The sequence below is a fragment of the Salvelinus alpinus genome, chromosome 8 (genome assembly GCF_045679555.1).
Source record: "Salvelinus alpinus chromosome 8, SLU_Salpinus.1, whole genome shotgun sequence".
Classification (NCBI taxonomy): domain Eukaryota; kingdom Metazoa; phylum Chordata; class Actinopteri; order Salmoniformes; family Salmonidae; genus Salvelinus; species Salvelinus alpinus.
Genome location: NC_092093.1, coordinates 36178323 through 36197780, shown reverse-complemented (window position 1 = coordinate 36197780; position 19458 = coordinate 36178323). Strand labels below are relative to the sequence as shown.

At 43.1% G+C, this 19458-nt stretch overlaps 1 protein-coding gene across 9 annotated transcripts; it reads left to right on the top strand.

The window, feature by feature from the left end:
• The first annotated feature begins 1909 nt into the window (after positions 1-1909).
• LOC139583059 (putative nuclease HARBI1) lies at positions 1910-4981 on the top strand. Of its 9 annotated transcripts, XM_071413772.1 has the most exons (9): positions 1910-1999; positions 2087-2263; positions 2354-2415; positions 2498-2584; positions 2672-2713; positions 2782-3723; positions 3793-3908; positions 4005-4116; positions 4211-4981. In XM_071413772.1, the coding sequence occupies exons 6-9, from the start codon at positions 3252-3254 to the stop codon at positions 4579-4581; spliced, it is 1071 nt and encodes a 356-aa protein (XP_071269873.1). In that variant the 5' UTR covers positions 1910-1999; positions 2087-2263; positions 2354-2415; positions 2498-2584; positions 2672-2713; positions 2782-3251; the 3' UTR covers positions 4582-4981. The 9 variants fall into 9 exon arrangements, with proteins under 9 accessions (XP_071269873.1, XP_071269874.1, XP_071269871.1 ...); XM_071413773.1 differs by having other exon boundaries at positions 2381-2415; positions 2672-3723; XM_071413770.1 differs by having other exon boundaries at positions 2498-2955; positions 3035-3723.
• The last annotated feature ends 14477 nt before the right edge of the window (positions 4982-19458 follow it).

Here is a 19458-nt window from a genome sequence, read left to right as displayed (position 1 = left end):
TTAAAGTGCCACACTCCGATTGGCACGTGTTTTTCTGTTGCACATTAGAAAAACGCGATTTCAACGGGCACGGCGGTTTAAGGCACTGCAGTGGTGTAGAGGCGTCACTATAGATCCGGGTTAGGGAAGGGTTTGGCCTGCCGGGATGTCTTGTTTCATCGCGTTCAGTGTGTCAAGAAATAGTGCGGCTTGGCAAGGTCGTGTTTCGGAGGACGCATGGCTCTCGACCTTATCCACACAATCTAATTAGTGTTGCCATTTTTGCAACGGATCTTTTAGTTGCGCAATTTTACATCAAAATAAGGTGTTTGGTGCAGTGTTTCTCAAGTTAAAACAAGTGTGACGTGTTGTCTGTCTTACGTACGCAAACTCGGACTGCTGGGCAGGTCTATGCTATTGGATAGAGAGCAATCAACACAGCTTTTCACCTCATGTCAGTGGGCAAATGTACATCATCTAATCAAAACCCAACCTTCATTTACATGTTGTGACGCACGGATGTTCCAAACTCCGTTTTAGACAAGACTGACGTTATGACCAAAGTTATCCTATGTACACGTCAATTTATGACACTAGAATGACTGTTTGGCTCGTATCAATGCCACGTAGGCCGTTTTCAAAGGACTTCGTTACTTTTTGAAGGCAGTCGCTCTTTAAAGTTATATTATTACAAAGCAATAAGTCATTTCAACCTCATTCTTCCAAAGTGTAATGTACCATTCTTACCACATGATGGTGCTAACATTCTCCTTGTACTTAGAACTGTTCATAACATTGCCTTGCTATGACATGAAACCAGTTTAAAGCTAGAATCCTTAGTTGCTACATCCATTTTTGGAATTAAATTAGTTGTATATACCCATTACAATAAAACCTGTAAATGCTTCATGAGCTTGGTTCAACTGTCGTACCCCCATCAGAACCCAAAATATAAACTTGTTTTACTCCAAATGTTTGGAAACAAACACTGTATAGCCTCAACATGGATGGCCAGTCCTTGCATCTATAGCCGTGTCTATTAATTGAGAGTGGTTACATTTCTCGAGGCCCATTCTTCAGCTTTTTACTAAAACAGAGGTGGGCGGGCGGATCCTTTGTTATTGTTGCACTAAAACACGGAATTAGCCGTAGGGGGAAACAGCGATACCAATGTTGTTATTGTTTTTGTTGCGGACAGATCTGAGGAGCGTTGCGCAGCATGGTAAAACATTTTTTGCAGTACACAGTGCTCTACTATCGCACGTGCACTGGGGCCTGTTGCACAAAAGTAGAATTAAGACATCCGGGATAAATCACTCAGCTGAGCTCAATGAAGCCAAAACATGTGCGTCCAGGCTTAATTGGTTGCACAAAGACCAAGCCAGGATGAGCAGACACGGATTCATTAAGCCAGGTGAAACCAATCCTGGATAGGTGCGCGCTCACGGCTCACTCAAATAGACCCCGCCACAGATCACAGATTAACTGATTTACCATGGCAACTAGAGCCGCGTACTTTTCCCCGTCGGAAGCACAAATCCTCATGGAGGCATACGAGGAGGTAAAAGATATAATTAAGAAGAAAGGCAACACCGCCACAGTGATAAAGCAAAGAGAAAAAGCGTGGCAAAGTATTGCCGACCGCCTGAATGCGTAAGTAGTGCACAATTACACACTCACCGCTCCGCTGAAACATCACAATTACAATTCAAATATTTAATTCACATCTCCAAAAATGCAGTTGTACTGTAATTATGAAACGGTTAAATTTTTAATTGAAATGCACTGCAGATATGAGTGAAATTGTGTAAAGTAACTCCATCACACTGTATAAAGCCATGATAAATTTTTTGATATTTTTACTGAAAACAAGACAAAAATACCAAGTAATTTTTTGCAGTGTGACTCCATTAAAGTGTGTGTGTGTGTGTGTGTGTGTGTGTGTGTAGATTAAACATGAACGGGCCAAAACGGACATGGCAGCAGGTCAAAATCAAATACAAGAACATTCTGCAGAATGGTATGGTCCCTGACTAATATTTAACAAAGCACAAGCATATATTGTACCCAGAAGGTGCCTGCTCACACATTGTCTGTACTGTTTTAGCAGTGAAAAAGAATACCCACAGACAAGGCACGGGTGGTGGGTCACCAAAGGCTGACCTTACCCCAGCAGAGGACATGGCCTTGGAGCTAAATAAAGGCAGGCCCGTCTTAGAGGGGATCCCTGGGGGGAAAGAGACGAGCATAGGTTCCTCCCAAGATGCCACCCGCTTCATTCAAGGTATGTCCTTCCATCTCTACATGGGATACAACCACATTCATATTGAATCAATTTGGACTGTCTGACTTTGGTTTACCTATTGCCTTGCAGTGTCTGGCAGCACTGTGTTCCTGTAAGAGCCACCAGCACAAGCACCAGACGATGCTGATCCAGTGAGTACTCCATCAAAGGCATACTGTAGGCCTGGCATGTCTTGTCTACTAGCTTCAATATGAATCCGATTAAATGTGATAGGGTGAAGGCCCCAGTGCAGCAGCAACAGCACATGATGGAGACGATGATGAGGAGGAGACCATCTCTCTGGATTCCAGAAGGCATGAGGTATCATGTTAAGACTGTGAAAGTACTATTTACTCTACAATGGTGAGGAGTCCTCATCAAAATCAAAAAATCTAATTTCTTTTACAGGACCCAGATGCTATACAGTGGGAAAACCAGCCTGGCAACATAGTGCGTATTAATAAAAGGACACCACATCCTGCCAAATTCCAGCTGCGCTAATTGTATTGTGTTCACAGAGCTCACAAGCTATCAGAAAGTTGTATGGCAACCACCTCCGGCGCCAAATAGAACTGGCAGACATAGACATTCAGTACAAGAAGAAAAAGATGGAAAATCTTGCACTGGAGTCCGAAATAAAAAAGAGGACAATTAGGAAACTGGACCTTGAAATAAAAAAACTTGAGAGGGAGGTGAGATATGCCTTCAATGTACACTGTATGCTAACTGTAACACAAATGTATTAATCATTATTTTTCTTTCCTCCCCCAGCTCCAAGAAGATGACACAGCTCAAAATAAAAATTAGGTATATTCTCGTAAAGTCAAGTGAGCCATGACATATGAGCTCTTATTGTGAGCACACAGGACGGTGGCATCTTTCTAAGGTTTTTTTTATTTTCCCAGCAATCAGTACAACCAAGTCATTGTTATAAGGCATCGCCCTCTTTTGCCCACCCCCCCAGCACCAGGTGTGGCCACTAGCCTATATGAAGGCCCAAAATTGTGTGTTCCTTTCTGCTCTGACAATGGCATGCCCATTCGTGCGAGATGTGGTGGATGAAGAAGCACTTGTGCTGAGGAGAGCCTTCAGGCGAGAAAGGGTCTTCAGGGACCGGTTGGACCCACTGGCCTTCCCTGATGACCATCTATATGAAAGATACAGGTTTTCTGCAGATGGCATCAGGTATCTATGCAGACTACTGGGTCCCAGGATTAAGCACCGCACTGCACGGAGCCATGCACTGAGTGTGGAGCAAATGGTTTGTGTGGCCTTGCGCTTTTTTGCTAGTGGAGCCTTCCTGTACTCAGTGGGGGATGCAGAACAGCTGAACAAGGCCACAATTTGCCGCACAATAAGGAGTGTGTGTCTGGCTATCAAAGCATTAGCAGATGTCTTCATCTCCTTCCCTGGCCACAGAAGACTCTGTGACATCAAAGAGGAGTTCTATAGGATTGCAGGTAAGAGGATCTACAAATTACAGGACAACTGTTAACACATAGTAGGATACTCATTACTTTGTGTGACAGGTTTCCCCAATGTCATTGGTGCAGTGGACTGCACACACATAAGGATAAAAGCCCCCTCAGGTGCCCATGAGGCTGATTTTGTGAATAGGAAATCCTTTCACAGCATTAATGTTCAGGTGAACATAACTTTTTGATATTGTCCATTGACGAACACTCTGCATTGCCAGTGATGTGCATTGATTGGTGTAATATTCCTCATCTTATGATTTCAGATGGTCTGCAATGCTGACTGTGTGATCAGCAATGTTGTGGCAAAATGGCCTGGCTCAGTCCATGACTCCAGAATCTTTCGGGCCTCTGAAATCTATCAGTGCCTATCACAAGGTAAGCCACACAACCCCTATTTATAACCATCATGGCTGTGTCAAGAATATCACTGTGTTTATGAGGTAGTAATGATGAGATTTTGTGTTGACAGGTGAATTCTCTGGTGTGTTGCTGGGAGACAGGGGGTATGGCTGCCAGCCTTTTCTCCTGACACCTTTCACAGACCCCCAGGAAGCACAGCAGGCCTACAACCATGCCCATGCCAGGACCAGGGCCAGAGTTGAAATGACCTTTGGCCTCCTGAAGGCACGCTTTCACTGCCTTCACAAATTAAGGGTCAGCCCTGTTAGGGCATGTGATATTACTGTGGCTTGTGCTGTCCTCCACAATGTGGCCTGCCTGAGGAAGGAGAGGGCCCCCAGAGTGCCACCAGCCATGGACTGGGACAATCCGGCAATCTTCCCTGATGACGACAGTGGTCGGCTGCTGAGGGACCAATATGTGTTGAATTATTTTAGTTAGTATGTGTGCTTTCAATTTTGGTTAAATATGTCCTGCGGTGGCAGAGGAATTTGGTTTTTTTTGGGTTCGTTTTTTGACGAATTTGGCCTCTTATGATGTTTGTGCGGTATACTGTGTGTAATACAAGGCTGCAGGGAGGCTACTGCATCCATTCATTTGTCTGTTCAGTTGATGTGTATGGATTTGTCCTGCATTTATTTTAGTGTGCAGACATGCAGGGTGTGTTATATACAGACCTTTGAATGTGTATGTATCATTTTGTATAATATGCTTGGATTCTGTGCTTTCCATCTTGTAGAGTCACTGTGACTTCAGTTTCGAAAGGAGCTGATGGTTTACCTGCTTTGTTTTGTCCTTATTCAATAAAGGAACATAATGTTACACATTGTGTTTTTATATTCATATGGAATGTGTATTTGTTTATATGACAGAGTACTAGGGCCACACTGAAGAAAAAGGATAAAGTCATAAATTTATGAGGCTGGTTCTTTCTGCAGAAAAGCTACATATTGTTTTGATACTTATGACAATGTGATACTTAATATTCTGGCACATCAGCATGTCTTTGTTTATGAAACCATACTGAAGTACAATTTCACGAAATGCCCCACATCTGTCATTTTAACAACTGTCCTCCTTTAAAACAACTGGTTACAATATTATGACTTGTGTTTTTTTCCCCTCTGTGGCCCTAATATTCTATCATTTTATATATAGCCTTATAGTCTATGGGAAACTGTAAATTATCTAATGATAGCAACATCATCTAAAAATCATTTTTTATCCAAAATCATTGAAATTAATGATCACAAACGTTTAAATAATAACAGTGGGTCTAGTTATATGTGATAACAATGTATAGTGAGCAGTGAAATAACTATTGGTTTCCATTTGTGGTGACTGCTGACTGACATTAGGGATGAGATTAAATAGATCCTGGAATTTAGCCTGGTCTGGAGCAGGCTAGCTCCACAGAATAAATCTCCATGGTAATTTATACCATAACATATCCTCCTGCCCCCTATCCATCTTTAGTGCAACCGGATTACGGATCAATTGAGCCAGGATCACCAAGATATCCTGGCTTAATCCCTTATCCTAGTTTTGTGCAACAGGCCCCAGATGTCCGAGTGCGAAACAAAATGTTTGTTGTCGTAATATCGCAAACGAACATGTCTGTTTCACCAATAAGGATTCCAGCTTTAAAGATGCCATATCTGGTGAGTGTGTGACCTAGCTATAACTGAACCTAGACATGACATAATACTAAATACCTTTCCATTATAACATGTTTCAGGTAGTCCTAACTGTTGAATAGTTTCCCCAGCGTTCCTGCTGACATCCCAGCCTGTGTGTATTCAGTTAATCAATGATGTCACCGCGGTATGTGCCCTGCATAAAAATGAGGGCTGCTCGAGAGCCTCAAACTAGCTTTTTGAGTTCCAAATGACAACTTATTCCCTGTATAGTGTACAAGCTCTGGTCAAGAGTAGTGATGTGGTGTAAACTACTTAAGTAAAAATACTTGAAAGTACTACTTAAGTAGTTTTTTGGGGTATCTACTTTACTTTACTAATTATATTTTTGACTACTTTTACTCCACTACATTCCTAAGGAAAATTATGTACTTTCTACTCCTTACAATTTCCCTGACACCCAAATGTACTCGTTACATTTTGAATGCTTAGCAGGACAGGAAAATTGTCTAATTCACACACTTATCAAGAGAACATCCCTGGTCATCCCTACTGCCTATGATCTGGCGGACTCACTAAAAAAAGCTTCATTTGTAAATTATGTCTGAGTGTTGTAGTGTGCCCCTGGCATTCTGTAAATTAAAAAAAACAAGAACATTGCAGTCTGGTGTGCGTAATATGGAATTTTAAATGGTTTATACTTTTGCTTTTGATACCTAAGTACATTTAAAACCAAATACTTTTAGAATTTTACTCAAGTAATATTTTACTGGGGGACTCTTTACTTTTACTCAAGTATGTAAATGGTGTGCTTTTTCCACCACTGTGTACTATATAAGGAATATTGTGCCATTTGGTTATGATTGTTATCAAAAACAATACGTTTTATTGCGTATATCTGCTGGTTTTGAGCCACAGATTTGCAGATTGACTGATAGGTCAACTCTTGGCTTGGTTAGTTAGCTAGGTAACTGGCTAATGTTTTTGTTTGAAAAAATGCATAAATGAAATGCTAATAATGCACTTTCAGATTATTCTGTATAATGAAAAGTGCATTACACTTAAAAATGCATCTGGAAACAGTACCCGCTTTTGTATTTCACCTGTCTGCCAGTTCCTGATCTTTTGAAAACATCATGTGAGGAGTTGCTTGAAGCGTGGAAGGAATGGGAGACAGAGGAATCCGGCAGTGCTGAGGCAGAGGGCTCGTAAAGAGGACTATTCTGAACTTTGTGTGGTGATCTATCTGGTGCCCAGAGCTGCTGAGGCATCACCCAAGTGGATGCTGCACAGAGTGGAAGAGGAGAAGTCCAGTGGCTATACGACTCAGGCTGGTTCCCAGACTTGCCCTCTTCAAGCTGCCTCTGCTCAAGCCATGAACTGGCCTCTATTGGATATATTGCTTGTTTGTTTGTGATTGTGAAGTGCTTTGAGATTTCTATTATGGAAAGTGCTATAGAAGTTTAAATTGCTATTTGTTGGGACGCAGACGCTGTCATTGCCACAGTGACCCCTGTGACCTCGATGTCACTCCTTGTGAAAATCCCGTTCCATAGATTGCAGTTTGTGAAACTAAGAATTCATATGGCTTTTATAATGAATACTATGTTATAGTGTCCTATATTTACAGCAGGTGTTATAAGGTTGCATATTGGAATACAGTCCCGCTCCTGAGGTAGGGGAGCAGAGTCCCTGTCCCATTGTCTTACGTCAGATAGCGCATTGATTCCGCCTGCCCTGATCTGTCTTGTATCTCGCAAAGGGTCATGGGATAGCTCGAAAGTAGCTAACCCAAGTGCTGCATGTCTACAACTCAGGGTCATTTAAACAGGCTAAGCAAGCTTTTTAGGTCATTGACGGAAGAGCTAGCTAACTAGTTAGCTACACAGGTGATCAGCGTCCTTGCACAGAATATGTTCAGGAGATGGCTTGTTTTTATTTTCTCACAATTGCAAACTATAAAATCACTGTCACAACGTTTGTAATATTTAGCTAGCTAAAGTTGATGTCGGAAGTTTACATACACTTAGGTTGGTGTCATTAAAACTTGTTTTTCAACCACTCCACACATTTCTTGTTAACAAACTATAGTTTTGGCAAGTCGGTTAGGACATCTACTTTGTGCATGACACAAGTAGTTTTTTCAACAATTGTTTACAGACAGATTATTTCACTAATAAATCACTGTATCACAATTCCAGTGGGTCAGAAGTTTACATACACTAAGTTGACTGTGCCTTTAAACAGCTTGGAAAATTCCAGAAAATGATGTCATGGCTTTAGAAGCTTCTGATAGGCTAATTGACATCAGTTAAGTCAATTGGAGGTGTACCTGTGGATGTATTTCAAGGCCTACCTTCAAGCTCAGTGCCTCTTTGCTTAACATAATGGGGAAATCAAAAGAAATCAGCCAAAATAAATGGTAGACCTCCACAAGTCTGGTTCATCCTTGGAAGCAATTTCCAAACGCCTGAAGGTACCACGTTCATCTGTACAAACAATAGACGGAAGTATAAACACCATGGGACCACACAGCCGTCATACCGCTCAGGAAGGAGTCACGTTCGGTCTCCTAGAGATGAACGTACTTTGGTGTGAAAAGTGCAAATCAATCCCAGAACAACAGCAAAGGACCTTGTGAAGATGCCAATTGCACGCTCCCTCAAAACTTGAGACATCTGTGGCATTGTGTTGTGTGGCAAAACTGCACATTTTAGAGTGGCCTTTTTTTTGTCCCCAGCACAAGGTGCACCTGTAATGATCATGCTGTTTAATCAGCTTCTTCTGCCACACCTCTCAGGTGGATGGAATATCTTGGCAATGGAGAAATGCTCACTAACAGGGATGTAAACAAATTTCTCCACAATCTTTGAGATAAGCTTTCTGTGCATATCAAACTCTTCTGGGATCTTTTATTTCAGCTCATGAGACATGGGACCAACACTTTACATATTGCGTTTTATATTTTTGTTCAGTGTACAAACAGCCATCTCCTCCCACTGCCGGTCACAGGGCTTCCTCTCATCACCATATTTGGTAGTGAGTGGAAACGCCAACTGGATGCTTCACACTTCTACATCCGGGGAAATATCTGGATCATTGTTCTGTGGTACTGTCTTTATATCGGTTGAGGGACAAGCATCGCAAAGTAGTGACGCCATCTGACGTCAGACAATGTCCCTGTCCTTAATACTGTCATGGTTCCAATGCATTCTCGGTCCAATTTGGAACATTAGGCGTTCTCCGTACAGGGTGTTGGGTATCCTAGTCTGACAGGACAAGGCTGTGAGAGGAGAAAAGTTATCTTCAAATCTCCTACTTTGTGGGGCAACACTCATGTGTTCATCATATGGCACCTTGCATAAGGCTTCCTTGTGATGGTACACAACGTTTCACCCTCGTCTTTCCAGACAACGGTTCTAAAACTACAGGTGCACTGATGCATATACAATAGTTATGGCTTATTACTAATGGAGAAATATGCCCAGAAGTATTTTAAAACTTTGTTTCCACTTGGTTATAGGTGCAGATGAGACAATGCACTTTAATGTACAGGAGTGATACTGTAAATGAAGACAGCCTGTCCATAGTTAAGTGTAGGCTGAATGTGTCATCTGAAATCCAGACAAAACATAATTGTAGATATGCACAGTCTTAAAACTGTTCAGATTTGATAAACTATTTGCATATTTTGGATCTGATTTATCGAGGATGCACAAGTGAGCAACGCACAACAATCAATCTTTTTAGTGTCTCAAAAAAAGGCATAGGGATGGAAATCCAGCATGGAAACTACCTGTCTGTTCCCATTAAAAAGTGTATTTTTCCTCATTTACCATAACACTTCACAATAACACAGAGTATAGGTCTTCCTAGGCATCCCCGTAGAACCATTGTGGATTTGACTGCAGTCATAAATTACAAGCAGACAAGGGGTGATTGCTCCTCAAAGGGAGAACAAGTGGATGAGACAGGTTTAGGGAGAGTTATTCAAATGAATTGCTCTTGCTTGCATGGAGAAAGAATATTGTAAACATTTGGGCTCCATAGAATGGGATATGTAATCCCCCCCCCTAACATATTTACAGTATCTTCAGATTCTATTCATACCTGTTAATGCAGGTTGCCTATATTAAATGCACTGGGTGAAGGTAGGAGATGATACAGGTGTCCCGGTTAAAGGACAAGGATAGGAAGAGAGAGACTTGAGCTCCCATTTATTTTATCCAGTCAAACATGATTCATCATAAATCAATGGAATTATGTGCTAAAAATAAACAGAAACAAATACATTATGATATTTTACAACATAATAATATTCCTTGTCTTATGTGCTAAAAATAAACAGAAATAAATACATTAGGATATTTTACAACATAATAATATTCCTTGTCATACACAGTAAAACAATACGTGTGTATGTGTTCCTTTCGGGCTCCAGAGTGGAGCAGCGGTCTAAGGCACTGTATCTCAATGCTAGAGGCGTCACTACAGACCCTGGTTCGATCCCGGGCTGCATCACAACCGGCCGTTGGGAGTACCATAGGTCGGCACACAATTGGTCCAGCGTCGTAGGGTTTGGCCGGAGTAGATGGGAAATAATAATTTGTTAAGACTGACTTGCCTGGTTAAATAAAAAAATAAACAATCTCAGAGAGCCAGTAGCCAAACCATAATTCTCTCCGAAGCATTTACAAAATATATTAAGGCATATCCAACTTTACTACCCATACACAGCAACATCAAAACATTCTACCACTAATAAACAGGGCTTCTAAATGCACAGAAATAAAAAAATGAAAAAGAAAGTACAATGTAGACCATATTGTGCGTTACTTACATTTGTAAGTAACGCACTAACAGGACACTTCAGAGAGGTTATTTACAACTGCCTGATTGTTTGGCACTGACCTGAAAGACAAAAGAAACTCAGGTATTTAACAAGTGAATGGGTGGCAGGTGCACTCAGAGCGTAGAGATGTATAGATGTTTAACATGGCCAGCACCACTGTGGACTGATATGTTGTGCTCTCTATACATAATTTGGGTCATCCTTGACCTCAGGCAAGGGAATCAGACAGTCCCCCGGTCTGAGGTAAGTTTTGAAGTTGGCCCAGAAGTTGTCAGCCATGATTGGCTATGGCATCAGTGCCTTCGACCAACAAGATCACTGTCAGTATAGATTGCTTGGAGCAGAGAGCTGTCACGCCGCCCCATGAGGAAGAAGTTGGGAGTGATCTGAGAGGTCACTTTCCCATGTCTTCCATCTGTCCATCAGGCAGTCAGGCAGTATGGGGTCATCTCAGCCCCTCTGGCTTAGCCAGAGGTCCTGTACAAGAACCTTCACCCGGGTTGTGAAAGAACCTTCACCCGGGTTGTGCTGGCTGGCCAGCACTCTGTAAATGACCCTCAGGGTCAGTTCTTCTCTCCGGACAGGTCCATGTTTGTAGCCGAGGGTGTCTGACTGACAGCTTCAGCGCAGGCCCAGAGTTGGTTATTGTGGATCAATGGTGGTCTGGTAGAGCCATAGCTCACTGCTGTCTGACCTCGCTTCTGGAAGAAGGAGTTCCACAACAGAGGGTATGTTACTAGCCCATTGCCTGACTTCGAAACCCCCATCTAAGAGGCACCAGCGCAGCCTAACCACCAATGTCCTTGCTTCTGTCTTCTTGGGTAGGCCTTGAAGACAGTTGTCAATGTAGAAGGTGTGCTTGACCAACTCCTGAACATCCGTGTTGCCATCGTAGTGGTCCCGAGCATGTCTCTGGAGGGCATAGATGGCACAGCAGGGACTATACATCGTTTTGAAGGGTAGGATCTTTTATTCATAGGTGCTGGGCTCTGCTTCTCAGTCGAAATCCCTCCAAATTAACCTGAGGAGTGACCTGTCGGAGGGGTGAAGGTGCACATGGTGAAACATGTCTTTGATATCGCCGCTTATAGCCACCCTGTGTTGCCTAAACCTGAGGAGCACTCAGAGCAGGGAAGGCCCAAGGGTTGGTCCTGGTAGTAGGTAGTCATTCAGAATCGGACCGTTGTGCTGATAGGAACAGTTGAACACTAGTCTACATTTGCCTCTGTGTTGCTCAACAAGGTGGCGTAGCAGAATCCAGGATTCCAGGGATCCTTCCTCAGCATCAGGAGGGAATTTGGTGACACAGCCTGAGGTTACAAGCTTCTGGATCTCTTGATGATGGATTTTTTGGTCAGCCTTGGGTTCTTTAGCAGCTGACCCTTAGTGCCACGAAGGGAAGGCATCACTGCTTGTTTTGTAGCATGAAGCTGTGGTCTCTTAGGGAGCCAGAGTAGAGGTGTTGCATATCTCTGGACCCCATCCACCAAGGTTCTTGTTGTATTTTCCTCCAGGAGGTTCAAGGCACACTGATCTTGTTTGGAACGTGTGAATTTCTCTCCGTTCTGATATCCACCTGCCATAGCTTCTCTACATTCTTCAGGAGTTCAGTGGCCGGGGAAGCAATGGTAGTGAATAGGCATTTATGAATGACTGTGTGCAGCATCAAGCTTTCCAGGCCCTGCACAGCCCAACCAAGCAAGGTTTGAACAGCGACAGGGCCTCCCAGAGGGCCAGTAGGGACTGGCTCGATGGGGACCAGCAGCTGTGGATGGTCAGACCCTATGAGCAATAGAGGCCGTGCCCTGTGGATATGTGGCAGCAGCAAGTCCTTCAGGTGTGGGTAGAGGGCACGACAAAACCTATTCCCCCTCAGGAGACTGAAAAGATTTGGCATGAGTCCTCAGATCCTCAAAAAGTTCTACAGCTGCACCATCGAGAGCATCCTGATGGGTTGCATCACTGCCTGGTATGGCAACTGCTCGGTCTCTGACTGCAAGGCACTACAGAGGGTAGTGCGTACGGCCCAGTACATCACCGGGGCCAAGCTTCCTGCCATTCAGGACCTCTATACCAGGCGGTGTCAGAGGAAGGCCCTAAAAATTGTCAAAGACTCCAGCCACCCTAGTCATAGACTGTTCTCTCTGCTACTGCACGGCAAGTGGTACCGGAATGCCAAGTCTAGATCCAAGAGGCTTCTAAACAGCTTCTACTCCCAAGCCATTAGACTCCTTAACATCTAATCAATTGGCTACCCAGACTATTTGCATTGCCCCCCCCTCTCTAAGCTGCTGCTACTCTCTATTATTTATGCTTAGTCACTTCAATAACTCTACCTACATGTACATATTACCTCAATTACCTCGACACTGGTGCCCCCGCACATTGACTCCGTCACAAGCAGCGATACCCCCTGTATATAGCCCTGCTATTGTTATTTTACTGCTGCTCTTCAGTTATTCTTATCTCTTCATCATTTATCATTTATTTTTCTTAAAACTGCATTGTTGGTTAAGGGCTTGTAAGTAAGCATTTCACTGTAAGATCTACTACACCTGTTGTATTCGGTGACAAATAAATTTTTATTTTATTTGAAGCATATCAGGAGGGGGAGATGTGCTCGGCTAAGCTGAGACTATCTGTTGTGAAAGCATTGTGGACTTGATACCAGTTGCCACTGTCTTCTTCAGGAGATATGGTGAATGACACAGAAGCTCTATTTACTTTCAGTACATCTTGACGTATATTTTGAAAGCTCAGTTCTTCTGGTTCACCCTCTAACCCAAGGCAGTAGGCAACAGCAGGGAGAATAATTGAACGTTCAGAATCCTTATTAAGAATGGCATATGTCTCCATCACCTCCTCACCATGATGTAGTATGACTCTGATCACTTTTAACGTCAATCGTGGTGAGCCGTTTGGGCAGTCAGGGTAGATGACCCCCGTCTTGGCTTTGTTGGTGCTTACCATAAGGGCGCTCCTGTGCTTTTGCGTTATAACCTCATGTAGGACGGTGAGGTGTAACTCCTTGCAGTCTTTTGACCCTTGCTTCCACCTGGAACCAGTCAGACAGGTTCTGGAGGTTATAGGGTTGGCCTACTCCATCTCCTAAGATACCACGAGTCAAGCAGTTCTCAATGAACCCCTCACAGTATGCAGGTGGCTGTTTACCCAGCAACCTGTCCACATGTGAACCACACTGGAGCTCACTGCCCTGGTCACCTTCCAATGTTCAAAGCATGCCTATCAAGGATTGGATGGAGAGAGTGAATTCTTAGACGGCTGTGTCATCTCCTACCCTCACATGTAACACATTGAGGATGTTGCCAATTTCACTCTGCATGAGCTGATGGGGCTGTCCATACTTGGCATTCAGGGCATTGAGAGCTGAGGTGTATGGCCTGGTGTCGTACATGTATAACGTCGCCAGTTTCTGTGCACCTGGCAGTTTCAGACGATCCAGGAGCACTTGAACCTTGTACTGCTCTGAGAGGTGACCATGGTTACCTAGGAGGCTGTCTAGGATCATTTTCAAGTGGATGAAATCGCTCTCTTTCCCACTTTCGAATTAAGGCAGCTTACAGTAGGTCTTGGTATACCATAAGCAGAGGCAACAAGGAGCTCCATCATGTTGGCCCCCTTGTCTGGCTGTGGCAGCGATATAGAGAGAAAGGGGTCAAGGTGCTCCACCCCTGTCAGTTGCTGAGTGGAAGGCCGGGAGGATAGCTGTGCTAGTGGATCAGAGCCAGGGCCAGACTGGGCCCCCTGGCCTTCTTCTGGTGGGCGTGGCCCAGAAGGTTGATGTGGGTTTTGAACCCAGCTAAGCAGGGAAGGCTGGGGTAGGTCACCAATTTGGACCCCACTGGTAGTCCAGAACCCTGCTTGGAGGCACCGGCTGAGGTGGGGTTTGAGTTTGGACACCAATGGTCTGCGAAGACTGAGGAGGTTTTGGAGCCGGGCGTGGCGTAGGAGAAGATGGGGTTTGGGTTTGACCCCACTCGTCTGTGGATGAGGAGGTGGTTTCGGGCCAGGTGTAGGAAGAGGCCTATAAGGTGATGGTGAAGAAGATTGTGATGGTGACGACTGATCCTGTGATCCATCTGGATCTTTAACCTCCAATTCATCCTGATCCTGATCTCAATCTTGAACCTGTAACTCCTCCTGATCCGGACCTGGATCTTGAACCTGTGACCCACATTCTGACTCTTCACTGGCAGAGCAGAGTGACAACATGACAGGCTGTGGTGCTATGCCTGCTCTGTAGGCCCCTCCTCCTGCTGTTGAAGAGGGCCATGAGCTCCATGGTGGGTGTAAGGCTCAACCATTTGTTGTTGCCACTCTGGGTCAGATTCACCACTTCACTGTTGGTTCCTTTCTAAGAAGGCTGCTATCATCCGTGCCTCCTCCAGATCCCTTTCAGCTTGCTGTAGACATCGCTGTCTTTCTAGCTGTTTGACGATGGTCTCACATGCTTCTAAGGCTTGTCGTGTTTGGGTGTCCAAGCGCCTATACTCCTCGTCAGCTTGAGTGTCCTCTATGATTTGGTGTTTGATGTCTTCTAGTTTAAGGCGCTTCATACGCGGAGAGCAGCAGCTTGTGAGTCACTCAGGGCCTCCACTCCATCCACTCCCACTAGGGTTAAATGGCGAGATTCCGGTTACTGAGATTTAACGGGATTTACCACCCAAAACCACACTTTTCCCGGGATGAATAACTGCGAGAAACCGGTAAATTATAATAAATTATTTATATGAACAGCATGGTGTGAAATGGAACTGTTCAATTATATGCAATGTCTAAATCTTGCTTCTCTATGGCCTCTCCATGATGAATCAATGCTCAGGGTGGGGACAGACAGCCCATCTCACAATGCATGTAGACCTTTCACCTCATTATGGTCACATTTTTTCTTGTGATAGGTAGGCCTACATTTGCTGCAGCATAGCCTATGCTACAGTAATATAAAGACAGAATGCACGTCTAATTTACCCATCTGTGTCAAGGGTGTGCGTACTGGTAGCGGAGTCAGGTGCAGGAGAGCAGAGAGTTGTGAACAGGCGCACACTTTGAGGCAGGAGAAACCAACAGACGGACGCCACTGCGTCAAAACCTCCAGCCAATTGGCACAAGTGCAAAAAGCGCAAACAGTCACTAATTATGTTCAAACAAAATAAACATACCTCGTGACAAAACACGGAATAATACGAACACCAGTCTGGCGCGTCTAAATTGCCACGTAACACAAACAATTCTACAAAAAGACATGAGGAGGAACAGAGGAATAAATTCATGCAGTGTGATTAGGGAATGAAAACCAGGTGTGCAGGGAACAAGACAAAACAAATGGATAAATGAATAATGGAGCGGCGATGGCTAGAAAGCCGGTGACATCGACCGCCGAACGCCGCCCGAACAAGGAGGAGCCGACTTCGGCGGAAGTCGTGATAATCTGTCTTTCTGGGGTCACCTTGTTTTTTAATTGTAAAGATGTCTTTTTTTGTTATTGCAGTTGCAGAGTTTTAAAACCGCCTGTCGCTCTAATATCATTGTTTTAAATCAGTACACGTGCGAGCACTTTCTCGCAATCTTTCTCTCTCTCCATCAACTCTATTCAAATTGCATCCAAAATAGATAATCCTGTTCTAGATTGATATATAGCCCAATATTTAGATGTTCTAGCCTACCTTTTTCTGGTAATACATTCAATGCAGTATTAGCCTTATATTTAGCTAATTAATGATTGGTAAGGCATAATAAGCTTCTAATTTATAGCCTCTGTCTCTTGCGCAATATGCAAGCACCTACAGTTGAAGTCGGAAGTTTACATACACTTAGGTTGGAGTCATTAAAACTCGTTTTTCAACCACTCCATAAATTTCTTGTTAACAAACTATAGTTTTGGCAAGTCAGTTAGGACATCTACTTTGTGCATGACACAAGTCATTTTTCCAACAAGTGTTTATAGACAGATTACTTCACTTATAATTAATTCACTGTATCACAATTCCAGTGGGTCAGAAGTTTACATACACTAAGTTGACTGTGCCTTTAAACAGCTTGGAAAAATCCAGAAAATTATGTCACGGCTTTAGAAGCTTCTGATAGGCTAGTGACTCAATTGGAGGTGTACCTGTGGATGTATTTCAAGGCCTTCCTTCAAACTCACTGCCTCTTTGCTTGACATCATAGGAAAATCAAAAGAAATCAGCCAAGACCTCAGACAAAAATGGTAGACCTCCACAAGTCTGGTTCATCCTTGGGAGCAATTTCCAAATGCCTGAATGTACCATGTTCATCTGTACAAACAATAGTACGCAAGTTTAAACACCATGGGACCACGCAGCCATCATACCGCTCAGGAGGAGATGCTTTCTGTCTCCGAGAGATGAGCGTACTTTGGTGCGAAAAGTGCAAATCAATCCCAGAACAACAGCAAAGGACCTTGTGAAGATGCTGGAGGAAACAGGTACAACAGTATCTATATCCACAGTAAAACAAGTCCTATATCGACATAACCTGAAAGGCCGCTCAGCAAGGAAGATGCCACTGCTCCAAAACCTCAATAAAAAAGCGAGACTACGGTTTGCAACTGCACATGGGGACAAAGATTGTACTTTTTGGAGAAATGTCCTCTGGTCTGATGAAGCAATAAAAAAAAAATTGTTTGGCAATAATGACCATCGTCATGTTTGGAGGAAAAAGGGGGATGCTTGCAAGCTGAAGACACCATCCCAACCGTGAAGCACGGGGGTGTCAGCATCATGTTGTTGGGGTGCTTTGCTGCAGGAGGGACTGGTGCACTTCACAAAATAGATGGCATCATGAGGAAAGAACATTGTGTGGATATATTGAAGCAACATCTCAAGACATCAGTCAGGAAGTTAAAGCTTGGTCGCAAATGGGTCTTCCAAATGGACAATGACCCCAAGCATACTTGTGTTGTGGCAAAATGGCAAAGTTGTGACAACAAAGTCAAGGTATTGGAGTGGCCATCACAAAGCCCTGACCTCAATCCCATAGAACATTTGTGGACAGGACTGAAAAAGTGTGTTCGAGCAAAGAGGCCTACAAACCTAACTCAGTTACACCAGTTCTGTCAGGAGGAATAGGCCAAAATTCACCCAATTTATTGTGGGAAGCTTGTGGAAGGCTACCCAAAATGTTTGACGCAAGTAAAAAAAATTTAAGACAATGCTACCAAATACTAATTGAGTGTATGTAAACGTCTGACCCACTGGGAATGTGATGAAAGAAATAAAAGCTTTAATAAATCATTCTCTCTACTATTATTCTGACATATCACATTCTTAAAATAAAGTGGTGATCCTAACTGACCTAGGACAGGACATTCTTACTAGGATTAAATGTCAGGAATTGTTAACTGAGTTTAAATGTATTTGGCTAAGGTGTATGTAAACTTCCGACTTCAACTGTATGCTCCCCCGCTGGCCTTGACGTATAAAAAGCTCCTTAGATCTTGCATGCAGGAAAAGCTAGACTAGAATTGCTTGCTAGACATTCTGTTTTTAGAATAGTTTTTACTAATAGAATATTCAAAGAGGGACGCAAGCTCTTTTTTACTGAATATTAAATGCAGAACTCACGGGTAGTTTGAAAGAAGAGCGAATGAGCGATGGCAGTAGGCTATAGCAGTTATTTATTCAGACCCATAACCATTCAATCTTTGTGAAGAGAAGTGAAAGTCTTTTGGATCTAATTCTAGTCCCATGTTATTCAAGGATGTCATTAGAATGATGAAGATAAGGACAGCAAAACGTATTTAATTTAACTGTTGAAAGTGAGGAAGGAATGAAGCAACACTAGAGAGAGAAAGAGGAGGTAGGCTAATAACATTAGGGAAAATATTATCAAAGGTATTTCTGTTTTTCTGTCATGTGTAATGTCGTGGAAATTACCACCAGGGACACCTGAAGTCAATCTTAAATGAATCATTCTTTATTATCAGCAAGCTGGAGAGGTTCCAACAAACTTAATGTACCAAGTAGTACGCGTCTGTCAGGAGCTCCGCCGGGGCAGTCCCGTTAGTTCTCTTATATTCTGCTTACACAGACAAGTTATATATGCATGATTTAGCTTATTCATTACTCATAATTCATTCATTAACGTTTGGTTCATGCATGTGACCAACCAATACCTCATGAGGCTTCTTCTCTCCAAGCTGAGACCTTGAAACTGAGACACCCCTTTCGGCTCTCATAACAATGTTCTGGGCGTACTGCCAAATTGCTTGCAGTGGTTCCACCTTTAAAAGTTGTGTCATACTGCAGAACACCTTGCGGGCTGCTGCAGCATTCTATGGCACGATATTTCATTGTCAGACATTTTTTACATTTATTGCAAGTTAGTGCTAGTTTGACCACCAGAGGGCAACTTTGAGAAGCATTTGATAGTCTCCCATTTTGGCATTACTAGACAATTTTTGTAAAAATTTTAGTTATTTAAAACCTTTTTTGTAATAACATAGTACATGGGATTGATTTTAAGAAATGTGGCTTAATTAATTTGATTAATGTTATGGTGTTTCTATTCTGAGAAAAACTAAAAACTAAACCCTCAGGGTTTCCGTTAGGATGGAATGGAAAATATTGCACTGTACAACATGACGGTCGGAAGTAGGTTACAGCATAAGAGGATTGGAGGATTCTAATTAATATCTAAGGGGCATAACATTTCCACACCCTAATTGTAGTGTAACCAATTCTCATTTCGCCTATGGTAGGCCTACAGTATATCAAATTAAAAAATGTCAATGAAGTGACTCCACCAATAATTACATTTAGAGGATTGGAGGATTCTAAATTAATATCT

Coding starts and splice junctions, on each gene's coding strand:
- LOC139583059 (XM_071413773.1), top strand. CDS start 3,252: ATGAAGGCCCAAAATTGTGTGTTCCTTTCTGCTCTGACAATGGCATGC. Junction 3,724..3,792: donor GGAGTTCTATAGGATTGCAG/GTAAGAGGATCT, acceptor TTTGTGTGACAG/GTTTCCCCAATGTCATTGGT. Junction 4,117..4,210: donor CTATCAGTGCCTATCACAAG/GTAAGCCACACA, acceptor TTGTGTTGACAG/GTGAATTCTCTGGTGTGTTG.